This window comes from Silene latifolia, chromosome 3, assembly GCF_048544455.1.
Source record: "Silene latifolia isolate original U9 population chromosome 3, ASM4854445v1, whole genome shotgun sequence".
In the NCBI taxonomy this organism is placed as follows: domain Eukaryota; kingdom Viridiplantae; phylum Streptophyta; class Magnoliopsida; order Caryophyllales; family Caryophyllaceae; genus Silene; species Silene latifolia.
Genome location: NC_133528.1, coordinates 128,785,511 through 128,798,220, shown reverse-complemented (window position 1 = coordinate 128,798,220; position 12,710 = coordinate 128,785,511). Strand labels below are relative to the sequence as shown.

The 12,710-nt window shown below is 38.4% G+C and overlaps 2 protein-coding genes and 1 non-coding gene across 5 annotated transcripts; all 3 read left to right on the top strand.

The window, feature by feature from the left end:
• The first annotated feature begins 3,717 nt into the window (after positions 1-3,717).
• Positions 3,718-3,791, top strand: TRNAT-AGU (transfer RNA threonine (anticodon AGU)). The gene has a single exon. It is a non-coding gene; the product is annotated as a tRNA-Thr (tRNA).
• Positions 3,719-5,747, top strand: LOC141648014 (cytochrome c-type biogenesis CcmH-like mitochondrial protein). Of its 2 annotated transcripts, none has more exons than XM_074456425.1 (4): positions 3,719-3,944; positions 4,569-4,733; positions 5,075-5,206; positions 5,306-5,747. In XM_074456425.1, the coding sequence occupies exons 2-4, from the start codon at positions 4,590-4,592 to the stop codon at positions 5,507-5,509; spliced, it is 480 nt and encodes a 159-aa protein (XP_074312526.1). In that variant the 5' UTR covers positions 3,719-3,944; positions 4,569-4,589; the 3' UTR covers positions 5,510-5,747. The 2 variants fall into 2 exon arrangements, with proteins under 2 accessions (XP_074312526.1, XP_074312525.1); XM_074456424.1 differs by having other exon boundaries at positions 3,834-3,932.
• Positions 5,748-5,910: 163 nt separating this feature from the next.
• On the top strand, positions 5,911-9,248 carry LOC141648013 (protein PLANT CADMIUM RESISTANCE 8-like). 2 transcript variants are annotated; one of them, XM_074456423.1, is made up of 5 exons: positions 6,512-6,600; positions 6,993-7,198; positions 7,904-7,975; positions 8,377-8,589; positions 8,888-9,248. In XM_074456423.1, the coding sequence occupies exons 2-5, from the start codon at positions 7,006-7,008 to the stop codon at positions 8,980-8,982; spliced, it is 573 nt and encodes a 190-aa protein (XP_074312524.1). In that variant the 5' UTR covers positions 6,512-6,600; positions 6,993-7,005; the 3' UTR covers positions 8,983-9,248. The 2 variants fall into 2 exon arrangements, with proteins under 2 accessions (XP_074312523.1, XP_074312524.1); XM_074456422.1 differs by having other exon boundaries at positions 5,911-7,198.
• The last annotated feature ends 3,462 nt before the right edge of the window (positions 9,249-12,710 follow it).

Sequence of the window (12,710 nt, the reverse complement as noted above, 5' to 3'; positions counted from 1 at the left end):
AAGAAGGCGCGTAAGAACAAAGAAATACAAAATATGCAGAAGAGTTTCGAAAAACTTATGGGAACCATGTTAGAAAATAGCAATTCGCAAATAGCTCAGCTAACGGCGATGCTTGAAGGTCCTAAAAATTTCAAGACAGGCTTGCGTGAAGAATTAGGGAAGGTTAACGGGATATCAAGGAATAATATTTTGACTTTGTTAATGACGATGACTGAGAGTGATGTTGCTATCTTTCGAGATTTAACGGACGAGGATGAAAAATATGATTTTTTGGGTATGATTTTGGCTAGGGATTAAAGTTGTGTTGGAGGTAACGAATATTTGAATGTTCGACGGTAGAATGAAGCACGCTGACATTTTTTTTTTTGTTAATGGTTTTGAATAATGTTGGTGGAAAATATTGTTCTCCGTATGACAATTTCTTGAGAACTTATAATATTATGTTTTTTGCTAAAATTAGTTTTTGATTCAAGATATTACATATAGTTTCATTTAATTACTCTTATACCAAACCTGGGGAATGATTACTCCAGTAATCATCTCCCTTGTATGCCAAACCTAAAAATTGGGATACATTTTCCCCCTGTATTAAACTCCCTAGTAATGGTTACACTAGAATATTTACCCCTGCAAATATTACAAGGATTCCAGGCAAGCCCTTAGATGTAATGGCCAAGATCTATTTGACTTGCAAGTCCCAAGCAGGATAAATAAAATAATTTGTATTCACAACTTTGAAATCATTTTCATGAATAAGATACAACCATTATACTAAATATCAATAACAAATTGATCTTTTTTTTATTAAATTAAATGTGTACAAACTCTTAATTCTACGACAGAAAATTTACTTTACTGATCACCCCGTCTTTGCGACATGCTTTGCGCGGGAATTTAAGCCTAAAAACATAAAAAAAAAAGAGTAGCAAAGAACTAGTTGGTGAATTTCATCGAGCACTTATAGAGCAATGTTAACAAAGTCAGGTTTGAGATAACGAACACCTATTCAATTTCCCACTGAAATTGTAAGAAGGAAATTTCAATTTTCCACTGAAATTGTAAAAACAAATTTCTTCTTTAATTAAGTGTGGAAAACGCACACCTGAGCACAAATCAACATTCATCACAGATAAACCAATACAAAAAAAAAAATCAATTTACCCAAGACTCAAAAGAGTGACCAACTTTTTTTTACTTGGAAAATCATTTATGTAAAATTTATTGTGTATTTATGTTGTTCCAATCACTCAAATTAACTCAAGTAAACTTGTGGAGAAACCAAGCAACCATGTCAACTACTAAAGAGCGGGAAATACCATAAAAGAAGAGGGTCGATCGCAAAATAGGTAATATAGGTTGTAATTTCATATATTCTAGACATCGAAGAAGAATCACCATAGATTCGAGGTATTATTAATAAAATAAAAAGTAAAACATCATTTATAGAAACACAACATACCGCAATAAATGATATCGCTGCAGAAGAACATAGTAACAGTGATGAATTTGGTTAAGATCAATTTTCCACAATGAGTAACCTGTGGGGGTTTGTCCAATATATGAGGAATGGAGGAATAGAGATGAGGAGGACAAACGTTTCTATTGAAGGTGGAAGAAGGTGGAGGAAAATAAACAGCCGCAAAAATTAAGTTTGGGAAAAGCGAAGAGTAAGGAATAATGGCTTGACCGTAAATAGAGAAGTGGTCAAGGGGCACAAGCATGCAGTGTCAAAATATAGCAAACCCCCTATTCTCTTTTTATATAAGATATAAGAAACATCGCAAATGAACATTATAGTGCTACTCTATCGCGTCCCATATTACATGCGAATCTTCTATTAGCTACCTTAGCCCTCATGTCTACCCACAGCGACACGGTACCCTTAACTTGTTCACATACATATCTAATCCTACATCGAAAACATGCCTATAACGAATTATTAAATATTGCAAACATTTAAACCAATTACCAAACATGCATGTCATCACATATCCATACACATGCTTCTAATGCATCCGACTTGTTCCATCCACATACTCACACACAAAATTATAGAAACGATCACATATGCTATCAACTATACATGGCATTACCTTTGTGTATATATCTTGCACATCTCACACATGTTCATACAATTCCCGACTCAATACCCCCATTCGAAATGGCTGGCTTAAGCATATTGGGGCCCGGATTTTGGAATGAGGGCGCCTTCTCACCCAATATCGATTACAAATGGGCTCCCAACATACACACACACACCAGGTTCATTTTATTTGACTCGCTACGTTCATTATGTTCATTGGTTACAGGTTCCAAAATCGTCGCTCTGATACCACTTTGTAACCCCCCCCCCCCACCCCATCTACCAAGGAGCCTTAACAAGACCTTCTCTAGTAGATACGGGCGTTACCATCTCGGTTGCCTGAGGAAGAGTATATGATAACGTCAATAAAAGAACTATCAAAGTTAATTACAAGCTTTAACTCCACAAAAGGAAAGATACAAATGATGTAACGAGACAACTACGGTGAGACTACACTCCATACCAAGACTCGGTGAAAGACACATCCCTTCAACGCTCCCAGATAAGCTCCATATATTAACACCTGCTAAGAGTGTCTGCTCAACATAATGGATCACTGCAGACACATCATAAGAAGGAAACATAGACAAAACCACACAAGGTCAGTTGATGAGGATTTACGAACAAGACACAGTACAACACAAGCATGAACCTCCAACTCAAGTAATCCACCAATCACTTGACTAACCAGAAGGTATAGTCTTGCCAGATTACCAGTCGCAACCAGTAATCTACACCGCCAGTGGGGATAGTAGCCCTACCACCTAAGCCCCACTCAAAACCATAGAGCGAATAACCCAATAACCATTAATGTGCATATCCCCCTTGTGACGGGAACCACAAGGGGTGGAATAAGGGCGTGAAGCCATTCCCGAAGATGACTCCATTAAGCCAAGGGCGCACCTCGCGAATCACATAAATACAACAATACTACTACACAATCAGAAATACCACGCACCACACATGACTACGAAGCAGCAGTACTAAGTGGAAAACCTACCTTTAGCAATCAGTAGCCAACATCGCATACATCCATATGAAGGTAAGGCAACCTCCACCAAAACCTATCACAACCAGTAGGCAAAACCTTATTACTAACAACCATGACCATATAACCGAAACTGCGGATGATGATGACGACTTACCTAAGCCTGCCATTTCGGCGACAAGATCGCGACCCGACTCGACCCTCCGTCCCCATGATGTCTCCAAGAGTGAGGGATCTCAAAAGGTTGGAAGATGGTAAGGGAGAAGAAGTGTCGGCGATTAGGTTTTGGGAGAAATGAAAGGAAAAATTGATTTAGGTTTATGACTTCACGATTTATATCTTAACGCTGAACCACCATACTCGATCGAGTATGGAACCTACTCGATCGAGTCACAAAACTGCTCGATCGAGTTGCCTACGCTAGATCGAGTTCCCAATCTCCCAAGGTTACTAAGACGCAAGGTCGAAAGTGTAAAGATTTCAAAAGGTCAAACATGTGTCTAAGGTTAGTCAACAGGCTTTCAATTCGTCCCTAATAGGACGGGTATTACAATTACAACCTCGATATTAAATTGGGAAGTAGGTGAATCGCCTAATAGTTGCGGCTATAAGTTATAATATAGACTCTCTCATACTGATAATGTGAGCTCTCGTAGCTCAGTTGGTTAGAGCACCCGTTTAGTAAGCGGGAGGTCTTGAGTTCGACTCTCAACGAGAGCACATTTTACTTTTAGAATCTATTTTAATCACAGGTCACTCTCCCTTCTTTAAACTTTCAATTGTGTCTCCCTTCTTTAAACTTTCAACTGTGACAAGTTACGAAGGTCTTCACATCTTCCCAAACTCCGAATCTTTTAGCGGGTATTTATCCTGGTAACTTAATTTTGTTTATATTTTGATATTTTGATTTTTTGTTGTTATCTCTCTTAGGTAATCTAATTCTATTGCTTTCAAATGTGAAAAAAGATCGTAAATTTAGTTTGCTCATAAGATGTTCGATGAAATGTCTAAGAGACTAGATTAACTGAACATTACCCATAAGATTTTGAGAGACCAAACATGGTGTAGTTGTAATGGATTTCAGAATAGGTTAATTCAGAATTGGTATATGGTGGTTTACATCACCATTTCTTTATAGGACTCTAAACTATTGTCGAAACGGTTCGAGAATGGTTATATGGTGTTACATGGTTGTATTCGATTCGTGTTGAGGACTGGGTTGGGTTTTGCAGAATACTACTTACTCGGAATTGGGTGAAAAATTTGACTACTTATCACTAAAATAATACTCTGAATTAAGTAATTTGGCAACCTAGTTCATGAATGAATCTTTTCCATTACGCACAATTCGTTTCAATGATACCTTGACGGATATTTGACTAGCGAGATTGCTCTGGGACTTAGCAGTTTTGTTGTCACGATTTAATATTCTTATGGCGATGTTGATGTGATTGGTTTTTGCTGTTTGATGAATTGTTGTTGGTTTATGTTGTTTAGAGTTGTTAGAATCTCTGGGCCATGGAGAACGAGGACGATGCAGTGAAGAAGCAGCAAATCATTGATGCAAGGGCGAGAAACATTAGTCATAATGTTCGTTGTACTGAATGTGGAAGTCAGTCCATTGAAGATTCACAAGCTGACATTGCCATCCTACTTAGAAAGGTAAATTATCAGCTCTCATAATATTTCGCACAAGTCTTACATATAGAGTTGACGAGATCTTTACTTCACCTCTCTCTATTTTTCTTTTCTCCTGGTTCTCTCATCTCCTTTCACCCAACCTCAACAGCAAACTGTGCCTTTTTAGTCCATTTTATCGACTAAAGTTTGACCGTCTTGGAGTATAATTTTGAATCGTACATTTCATAACCTGATCGATGTAACTCTGCTAAATTTGGTACATTTACATGATTGGCCTGGAAAGGGGATAACTATTATTCTATTAATGTTTGTCATAAAGAGTACTGTTTTCTGCCCCTAATGAAAAATCATTTATGGTACAGCTGATTCGTGATGAAATTCGATCGGGCAAGAGTGACAAAGAGATCTTCAAAAAGCTTGAAGAAGACTTTGGGGAGACAGTGCTTTACGCCCCAAAATTTGATATGCAGACGGCAGCTCTTTGGCTTTCTCCAGTTAGTTTCAAGCCCTGAAACATATCTTTCGGACTTTCCCCAATTCTAGAAAGGCCAATTGTTTGTTTGGTTAACTAATGATATGTGGAATTGGAAAAGCTTCTTGTTGCAGGTGTTGCTGTTGGAGCTTGGGCTTACAAGAAGCACAGGCAACAAACTAATGTCCACATCATGGCTCTAAACCTTGTTAGAGGTGTTCCTCTCACACCAAAAGAAAAGGAAAGAATGCTTGAACTCCTCACACCGCCTCCCTCTGAAAGAAGTTCACCCTCTTACTGGTGGAATCGACTACAACGTCAGTAGCGCCCACTTGCCATTGCTGGACATCCGAAATAAGTGAATTTACAAGAAAAGGTGTTATTGGTTGTTCAGAAAGTAAATTTCACTTAAATCAGGAGATGCCTGGACTCATGTGAAAGTGGACTTTACTCGGTATATCAAGTCTTTTGTCAAGTCCTGTATTGTAGAATTAAAACTTCAGTAACTTTTCCTACTAAAACTTGATCCTTTTCAGTAATGCTGATATTTTCAACATTTTTCAGTCTGTTGGTTTATCATTTTTCGTGTGGGTTTTTATTGCACTACCTCCATTCCAAATTTATCGTCCACGGTTGATTTGTCGTTTAAAGTTTAAACGATGTCCAACTTTTATGTTTAATTTACCAAAATAACTACAGAGTATTTTCATATTATCATTTAGAAAAGTTTGCATAAATTGTAGAATGTGAAAATATCAGTCAAGTCGACATCGTTTGACCACCAAAGTTAAATGGTAACAAATAACAATATAAATGGGATGGAAGTTTACGATTCAAGCCTATGAAATTTTTCTTTCCTTCTATTCTGTAATGTTTTACAAAGGAGGTTTATGGTTCATGCCTACGCACTTCTTCTGAGATAGCTGACAGTTTTAGCGTAACGTGAATAAGCGCTCTCTAGTCAGTATCAATTATGTTTGTGTTGCTGATCATTGTTGTAATTTGTCACTATCAAATTATTGTTTGATTTCGAGATAGTACTGCCCTTCCAATACTTTGGATCATTAATCACCTTGTTTTGGTTAAGATGATAGTCTGGCAACATTTTTTTGTATTTCCTCATCCCCCCACTACTAAACCTTGGATGTATTATTAAAGATCAATTAAGTTATATTGAAAATAGATCATTAATCCTATAAATTGCCAGCCTGTCAAGAGGTGCCCTGCATGTAACTAGGTTGTTGGTAGATTTTTTCCTCATTCCCTATTGTGGTGGTCAGCTGTTTTTTTTTTGGCTGTGATATAAAAGGGTGAGCTTCAATAGTCAGCTTAGAAGCATGCCTGTTCCTAGAATTGGCTGAAGATAACATATTGTGACAAGGTCTGGCTTTGGTGTTGTAGCATCAACATTCATCGGTAAGAGCTTCTTCTATTGCTGAGACGGTCTTTTCTTGACTTATTGTTATTCCAGGAGACCACAGTATTTGGTGAATGTTTATCTCCTAATTGCTGTCTGTTTTTCTAATTGATGTGGGCCATGTTACGTGGACAGTTCGCTTGGTCACGTGTCGTGAGTAAAACACTTTCGACACATCATTTTAGGCCGGTAATGTTGAACCTTTTTTCACAAAATAGCAGTGTTCAACACCGAACACTTGCAGCAGAGTCTAGGTTGTGGCGATTAGATGAGCATCTTAGACACATTTTATCAATGTAGTTGGTAGCTGTTGTTTAGAACTGTATAAAAATAGCCAGGAATGCATTATAGTATGTAATAGCTGGAAAAATATGCCTTTCACCTATTGCAGATTTGTAGATTAGATGAGTAATGAGGACGGAGAAATCCAGCCAGTTATCGAACCTGAGTCTGAGCCTCCGAAGTCAAAAGTAGATGCAAAGACTGAAAGAGAGGCCAAGGTGAAGAGAGAAAAGAAGTCCAAGTCAGATGCAAAGGCTGTTATAGGAAATCCTTGGAACACAGGACTGTTCAAATGTCATGAAGACCGGACAAATGGTATTTTGCAGTTCTTAACTTTACGCCACCTATGAAAGGACATTGTGAGCTTGCATTTTATGCACATCTTTAAGTTATCGTAGATCCCGTAAGGCATTGGCTACACAGTATTTATATATATATGTTAGTTGACCTGTACCTAGTGAAGGAGAAGACTGATTATTCTTTGATTTATTATGATGGAATAAAGTTAATAACTATTTGAATCGCTGAAAATTGACAGCGCTTTTTATGTGAAGTCCTATCATCACCATCCCAGATTTATTATGTCCCCAGTTAAACTATGTATCAACTGATGTTACTTAAACACGACGATTTCCAAATATATGTGAAAGTGTAATGATAAGTTTTTTCTTGTTTGATGTATTTTATATTAAAAAAACCATCTTCGAAGTATCTTTTTTAATAACTGGTAGATACTGTATATTGAGAGAAAAAGTCGGTTAAATTGACTTTAAATGAGTAATAAAAGTCAAATGGAGACAATGTAGTGGGATAGAGGGAGCATCAATTAGTCATTGCTATTTTCGATACAATTTTCATCACGTTTCATTCAAAACTAGTCTGTACGTGTTAACAAGGGTAAGGCTGTGTCCATCCCCACCCCTCTCAAGCCACTATTTGCAAAAACCCGAGGCACTGAGGTAATATTATCCGTGTATTATTAAGAACACGCCATGGTAACAGTTTTGTGCTTTTCTACAGCGGTGGTGACAGCATTTTTACCTTGTATAGCATTCGGGCAGATTGCTGAAGTGTTGGACGAAGGACAGTTAGGTAATGCTATAATCTGATTGGTTTCCCTTGAATCCCTTCTACTAAGTAGTACGGAGCATGGTTACTGGATTCGTTTGGGTCCCAACGAATCGCGAATCGTTAAGAGAGAATTATATCCTGTCCTTTACTAAAAATACATATAACATATTCTATGAGAGCGAATCGTGAATCGGTCAGGGCGTATTCATAGCGAATCCAGTAACCATGGTACGGAGTAACAGTCAGTCTTGTGTGAGACCGTTTTATGCATACACCCAGGTGTTGCTATTAGTAAGCCGTTACCCTATTACGGCTGTTAGTATTTGAGGAATATAACATAAAATGAGACCGATAAAGGTCTTATAGAAGTTTCTGTAATGTACTAATGCTACATGAATCTTTGATTTCCGACCTAATTGCAGCTTCTCCATGGGGAAGTTTCTTTTACTTAATGTTGATGCCTGCAATTTGCTGCCAATGGATGATGGGATCAAAATACCGGAAAAAGCTTAGAAAGAAATATGACTTGGTGGAAGCTCCCTATGGTGACAAGGTCTCTCACATCTTCTGTGCATGCTGCTCCCTTTGCCAGGAATACCGAGAGCTCAAAGTTCGAGGACTCGATCCTTCTCTTGGTACTCCCGTCTTTTTTTATCCTCATTGATCAATGTTTTGCAATTATTTTGTTTCCGATGCTTCAAATATTCAGCTAGTCTTGCTATAGACGGATATATCCGTATATAGCTAAAGACGGGTCAAATAGTTTGAAAGTAGTGACATTTTTTGCCCCCACCACCCCACTTGTTGCTTGTTTTATTAGGAATGTGGTATTGTATCTAGCCCGTCTTTAGTTATAGACGGATATGTGCCGTCTATAATGAGATTTTGTGTCAAATATTAGACGTAATATAATAAACAAGTTAAAAATTGCAGGGTGGAAAGGAATCTTGGCTCAAAAAAAGGGAAATCTGACAGCAGATGCACAGCAGCAAAAGACCCCACCAGAAAATCAGGAGATGCTCAAGTAACCTGCATAGGATGTTAGTTTATCTGATTCTCATGTATTTAAGTCAACCATTGATTCTATTGTTCTCGGTATCTAATTTGTAAGCCATGTTTGCGAGGAAATGCTTTTTAATCAGCAAATATTTGCATCTGGTACGTAAAACTGGTTTGATTCCACTGATTTGCTTGCTAGTCCCTTCCGTTCCTAGCCTCGTGCACATTTGTACTCCAAACGATTGTATCCCAAATTATGCACGTCGAGATATACTCCACATTTATGTTTTCTGGAGCACTTGGATCAGTTGTGATACTGTGGACAAACATGAGTATTGAGTTTGATACCTAGCAATGCACTTTTGAGAAAACTCCAAGGTAAAAAGGTTTGTACCAAGCGTCTACCGAGTCTGTTTTGTGTTGGCTGATTTTTAGAGTAAACTTCCATCCCTCATTCTCGTTCGTCTCATTTCTTCTAAATATATAATACTCCGTATTCGAATATAACACTGTATTGCATTGCATATATTTTGTTTTAGGGCGCTCGAAACACTCTCAAAATAAATAATTAATGAATTGAGTATTCACTGAATTTTTTGGGACACTTGAATGAAATGACGATTGATGTATCTATCCCAAAAGGAACATTGGACTGATGGACTCTAAATCATTTGGGTAAAAGAACTTGGAAAAAGGAGTATCGTCTCCATACGAGGATGGATCATCTCCATTACTTTTTCTCTTCATTACCTTTTATTTTCTCTAATACACTAATATAAAATCATTATCCTCTCTTCACCTCATCAAAACACTTATTAGTTGAATCGTTCCGAAACAAAATCTCATTCGTTGAGAGGTAATGGAGATGATCATTTTCCGTCCAAATACATATCCTTTACAAACTGGCTCGCATAAGAGACCGAAGGACGAGAGATATTGGGAGAGTTAGGTGTGTGAAAGATATGGACGACAAGGTTCTGGTTCAAGATAACGAAATAAAGGCTATATGGAGTTCTTACTTTGATACTTTATTCAATGGACATCAGGAACAAGGTTTTGGGGATGTAGAAGTAACACCAAGCATGGTTAATTGGGAATTTGTGCGTAGAATACAAAAGAGTGAAGTTAGAAAGGCATTAAGGAAGATGGGGTCAAAGAAAGCAGAGGGACCAGATGGTATACCCATAGAAGTTTGGAGGTGCTTCGGGGAGAAAGGGGTTGAATGGCTAACCATGCTCTTCAACAAGATTTGGAGGAGCAACAAGATGCCATCAGCTTGGAGGAGAAGCACTCTTGTCCCTTTGTACAAGAACAAAGGTGATGTTCAAGAGTGCTCCAATTATCGAGGAATTAAACTCATGAGTCATACGATGAAGTTATGGGAGCGGATAATCGATCAAAGGCTTAGGAGATGTGTAGACATCTCGGATAACCAATTTGGATTTATGCCCGGGAGATCGACTATGGATGCGATTTTTATCATGAGACAGTTGATGGAACACCATCGGGACAAGAAGAAGGACTTGCATATGGTGTTTATTGACTTGGAAAAGGCATATGATAGGGTACCAAGAGAAGTACTTTGGTGGGCTTTAGCGAGAAAGGGTGTGTCTCGAAAATATATTGACCTCATAAAGGACATGTATGAGGGGGCTAGTACAAGTGTTCGCACTAATGTTGGGAGAACGGAAGAATTTCCCATTACCATCGGGGTGCATCAAGGTTCCGCACTTAGTCCTTTTCTCTTTGCTATAGTTATGGATGAGTTGACAAAGGATATTCTGGACGACATCCCTTTGTGTATGATGTTTGCTGATAATATTGTGTTGATTGATGAGACAAAAGAGGGGGTGGAGAGAAAGTTGGAATTGTGGAGGCAGACTTTAGAGACTCGTGGGTTTAGGCTGAGCAGGAGTAAGACTGAGTGTAATACTACGGTTTTAGGAGTCTCTGGGTACTCTATCGAGTGGGGCTTACTCTGTCGAGTAAGTATGTTTTGGTATACGAAACAGTGTTCTGTCTGTAGGGTACTCGATCGAGTAGCCTTGGCACTCGATCGAGTAAGCGGCACTCGATCGAGTATGTTACTCACTCGATCGAGTAAGTTGGTTATCGGGTAATATTTTGACGGGTTTTGTTAATAATGCGAGTATATATAATACGCCGTTATCTTTCATAAACACTTTTATAAACCTTGTACACCCAAAAAGAGATTGCAAACTACGTTGTTCTCCCCATTCGCATTATTGGCAAATCCCGGAGCTAGAGAGGTCGGATTTCGTTGTTCTTTGCATCATAGTGATCCTTGCGTCAAGGGTAAGATCCACGTACCATTTTTATAACATTTGGTTGACTTTGTTTAAACCCTAATTTTGGGAATTGGGGGTTTTTATGATTTATTGTGTTGTTAGTAATTGTATGATTATGTGTTAGGAAGAGGATTCGTAGAGGAGAGATTTTGAGACAGCTGCTAAGATCGTCTGCTGTGTGTTTGCATTCCAGGTAGGGTTTTCCTACTCGGTATTAGTTACATGATATGTGTGGTGATTGTCTTTGTAGTTAGTGATTGTTGATTGATTCAGACGGTTGTGATTGTATATTGTTGATTGATTCAGACGGCTGTTGATTTTGGTGTTATGGTTATTGTTTATCTGTCTGTGTTCTTCGGGGTGCATCCCTGGCTGAGTGGAGTCACTTGCGGGAGTGGTTTCACGCCCATGATTCGCCTTCTGTGGAACCCGCCATAGAAGGGATGTGCACATTAATAGACTTGGGTTCATCGCTCGATGGAGATGAGCGGGGCTTAGATGGGAACGGCTGCGGTCCCCACTGGCTGCGAGGAGTAACCTGTTGTGATGGGTACTCTGGCAGGGCTACACACTTTAGTGTGTAGTCAGTTATGAGAAGTTGATTATGGAGACTGGGGTTGATGTGACGATTGAGCTGTTTGTGTACTTGTTCCATTGTGGCATTGTTATTGTGTAATTAGTATGCGACCCGTTAAATGTTTTAAAATCGTGGTGATCCACTCGGGGTGGTGAGCGATTATTGAGCAGGTATGAGCTGATGCGTATGGGATAACTGGGAGGAGTCACTACGATGCAGTTTAGAAGTCTTCCGCTGTGTTTGATAGTTTATAGGCTTTTGATAGTAGACAGTTTTGGAGAACTTGTATCTCTTTATCAGTTTTGGTTTTTGGCATGTAATCACATCAAACGTTATTTACTATTTAAATATGTTTCTTTATTGTCCGATGATTATCATTGCCTCGGGTAACCGAGATGGTAGCACTTCCATACCTTAAGCGGTCTTGGTAAGGCACTTGGACTATGGGGGTGTTACAAAATGGTATCAGAGAGACGATCCTGAAACCTGTAACTAATGAATCTAATGAACATAGGGAGTCAATTAAAATGAACCTGGGGTAAAAGTTGTAGGAGTTAATGCAAAGGCTTAAGAGACGTCCTAAAGTCGCGAACTCGCCCTACAATTTTGAACCGGTCACGTGGGGTATGTGTCGGGATCATTATGTGCTTATTGTGTGCTTTGTGTACCTATATAGTAGTATGTTGTGTGAATTGATGGATGCATGCATGTGGAGGATGAGAGATCTGAGTTGAAAGATGATGATGACGTGAATTGTATGTTGGTTGATTATAAAGCATGAAAGTATAATGATTGATATGATATATATATATATATATATATATATATATATATATATATATATATATATATATATAGAGCAAAGTTCTTC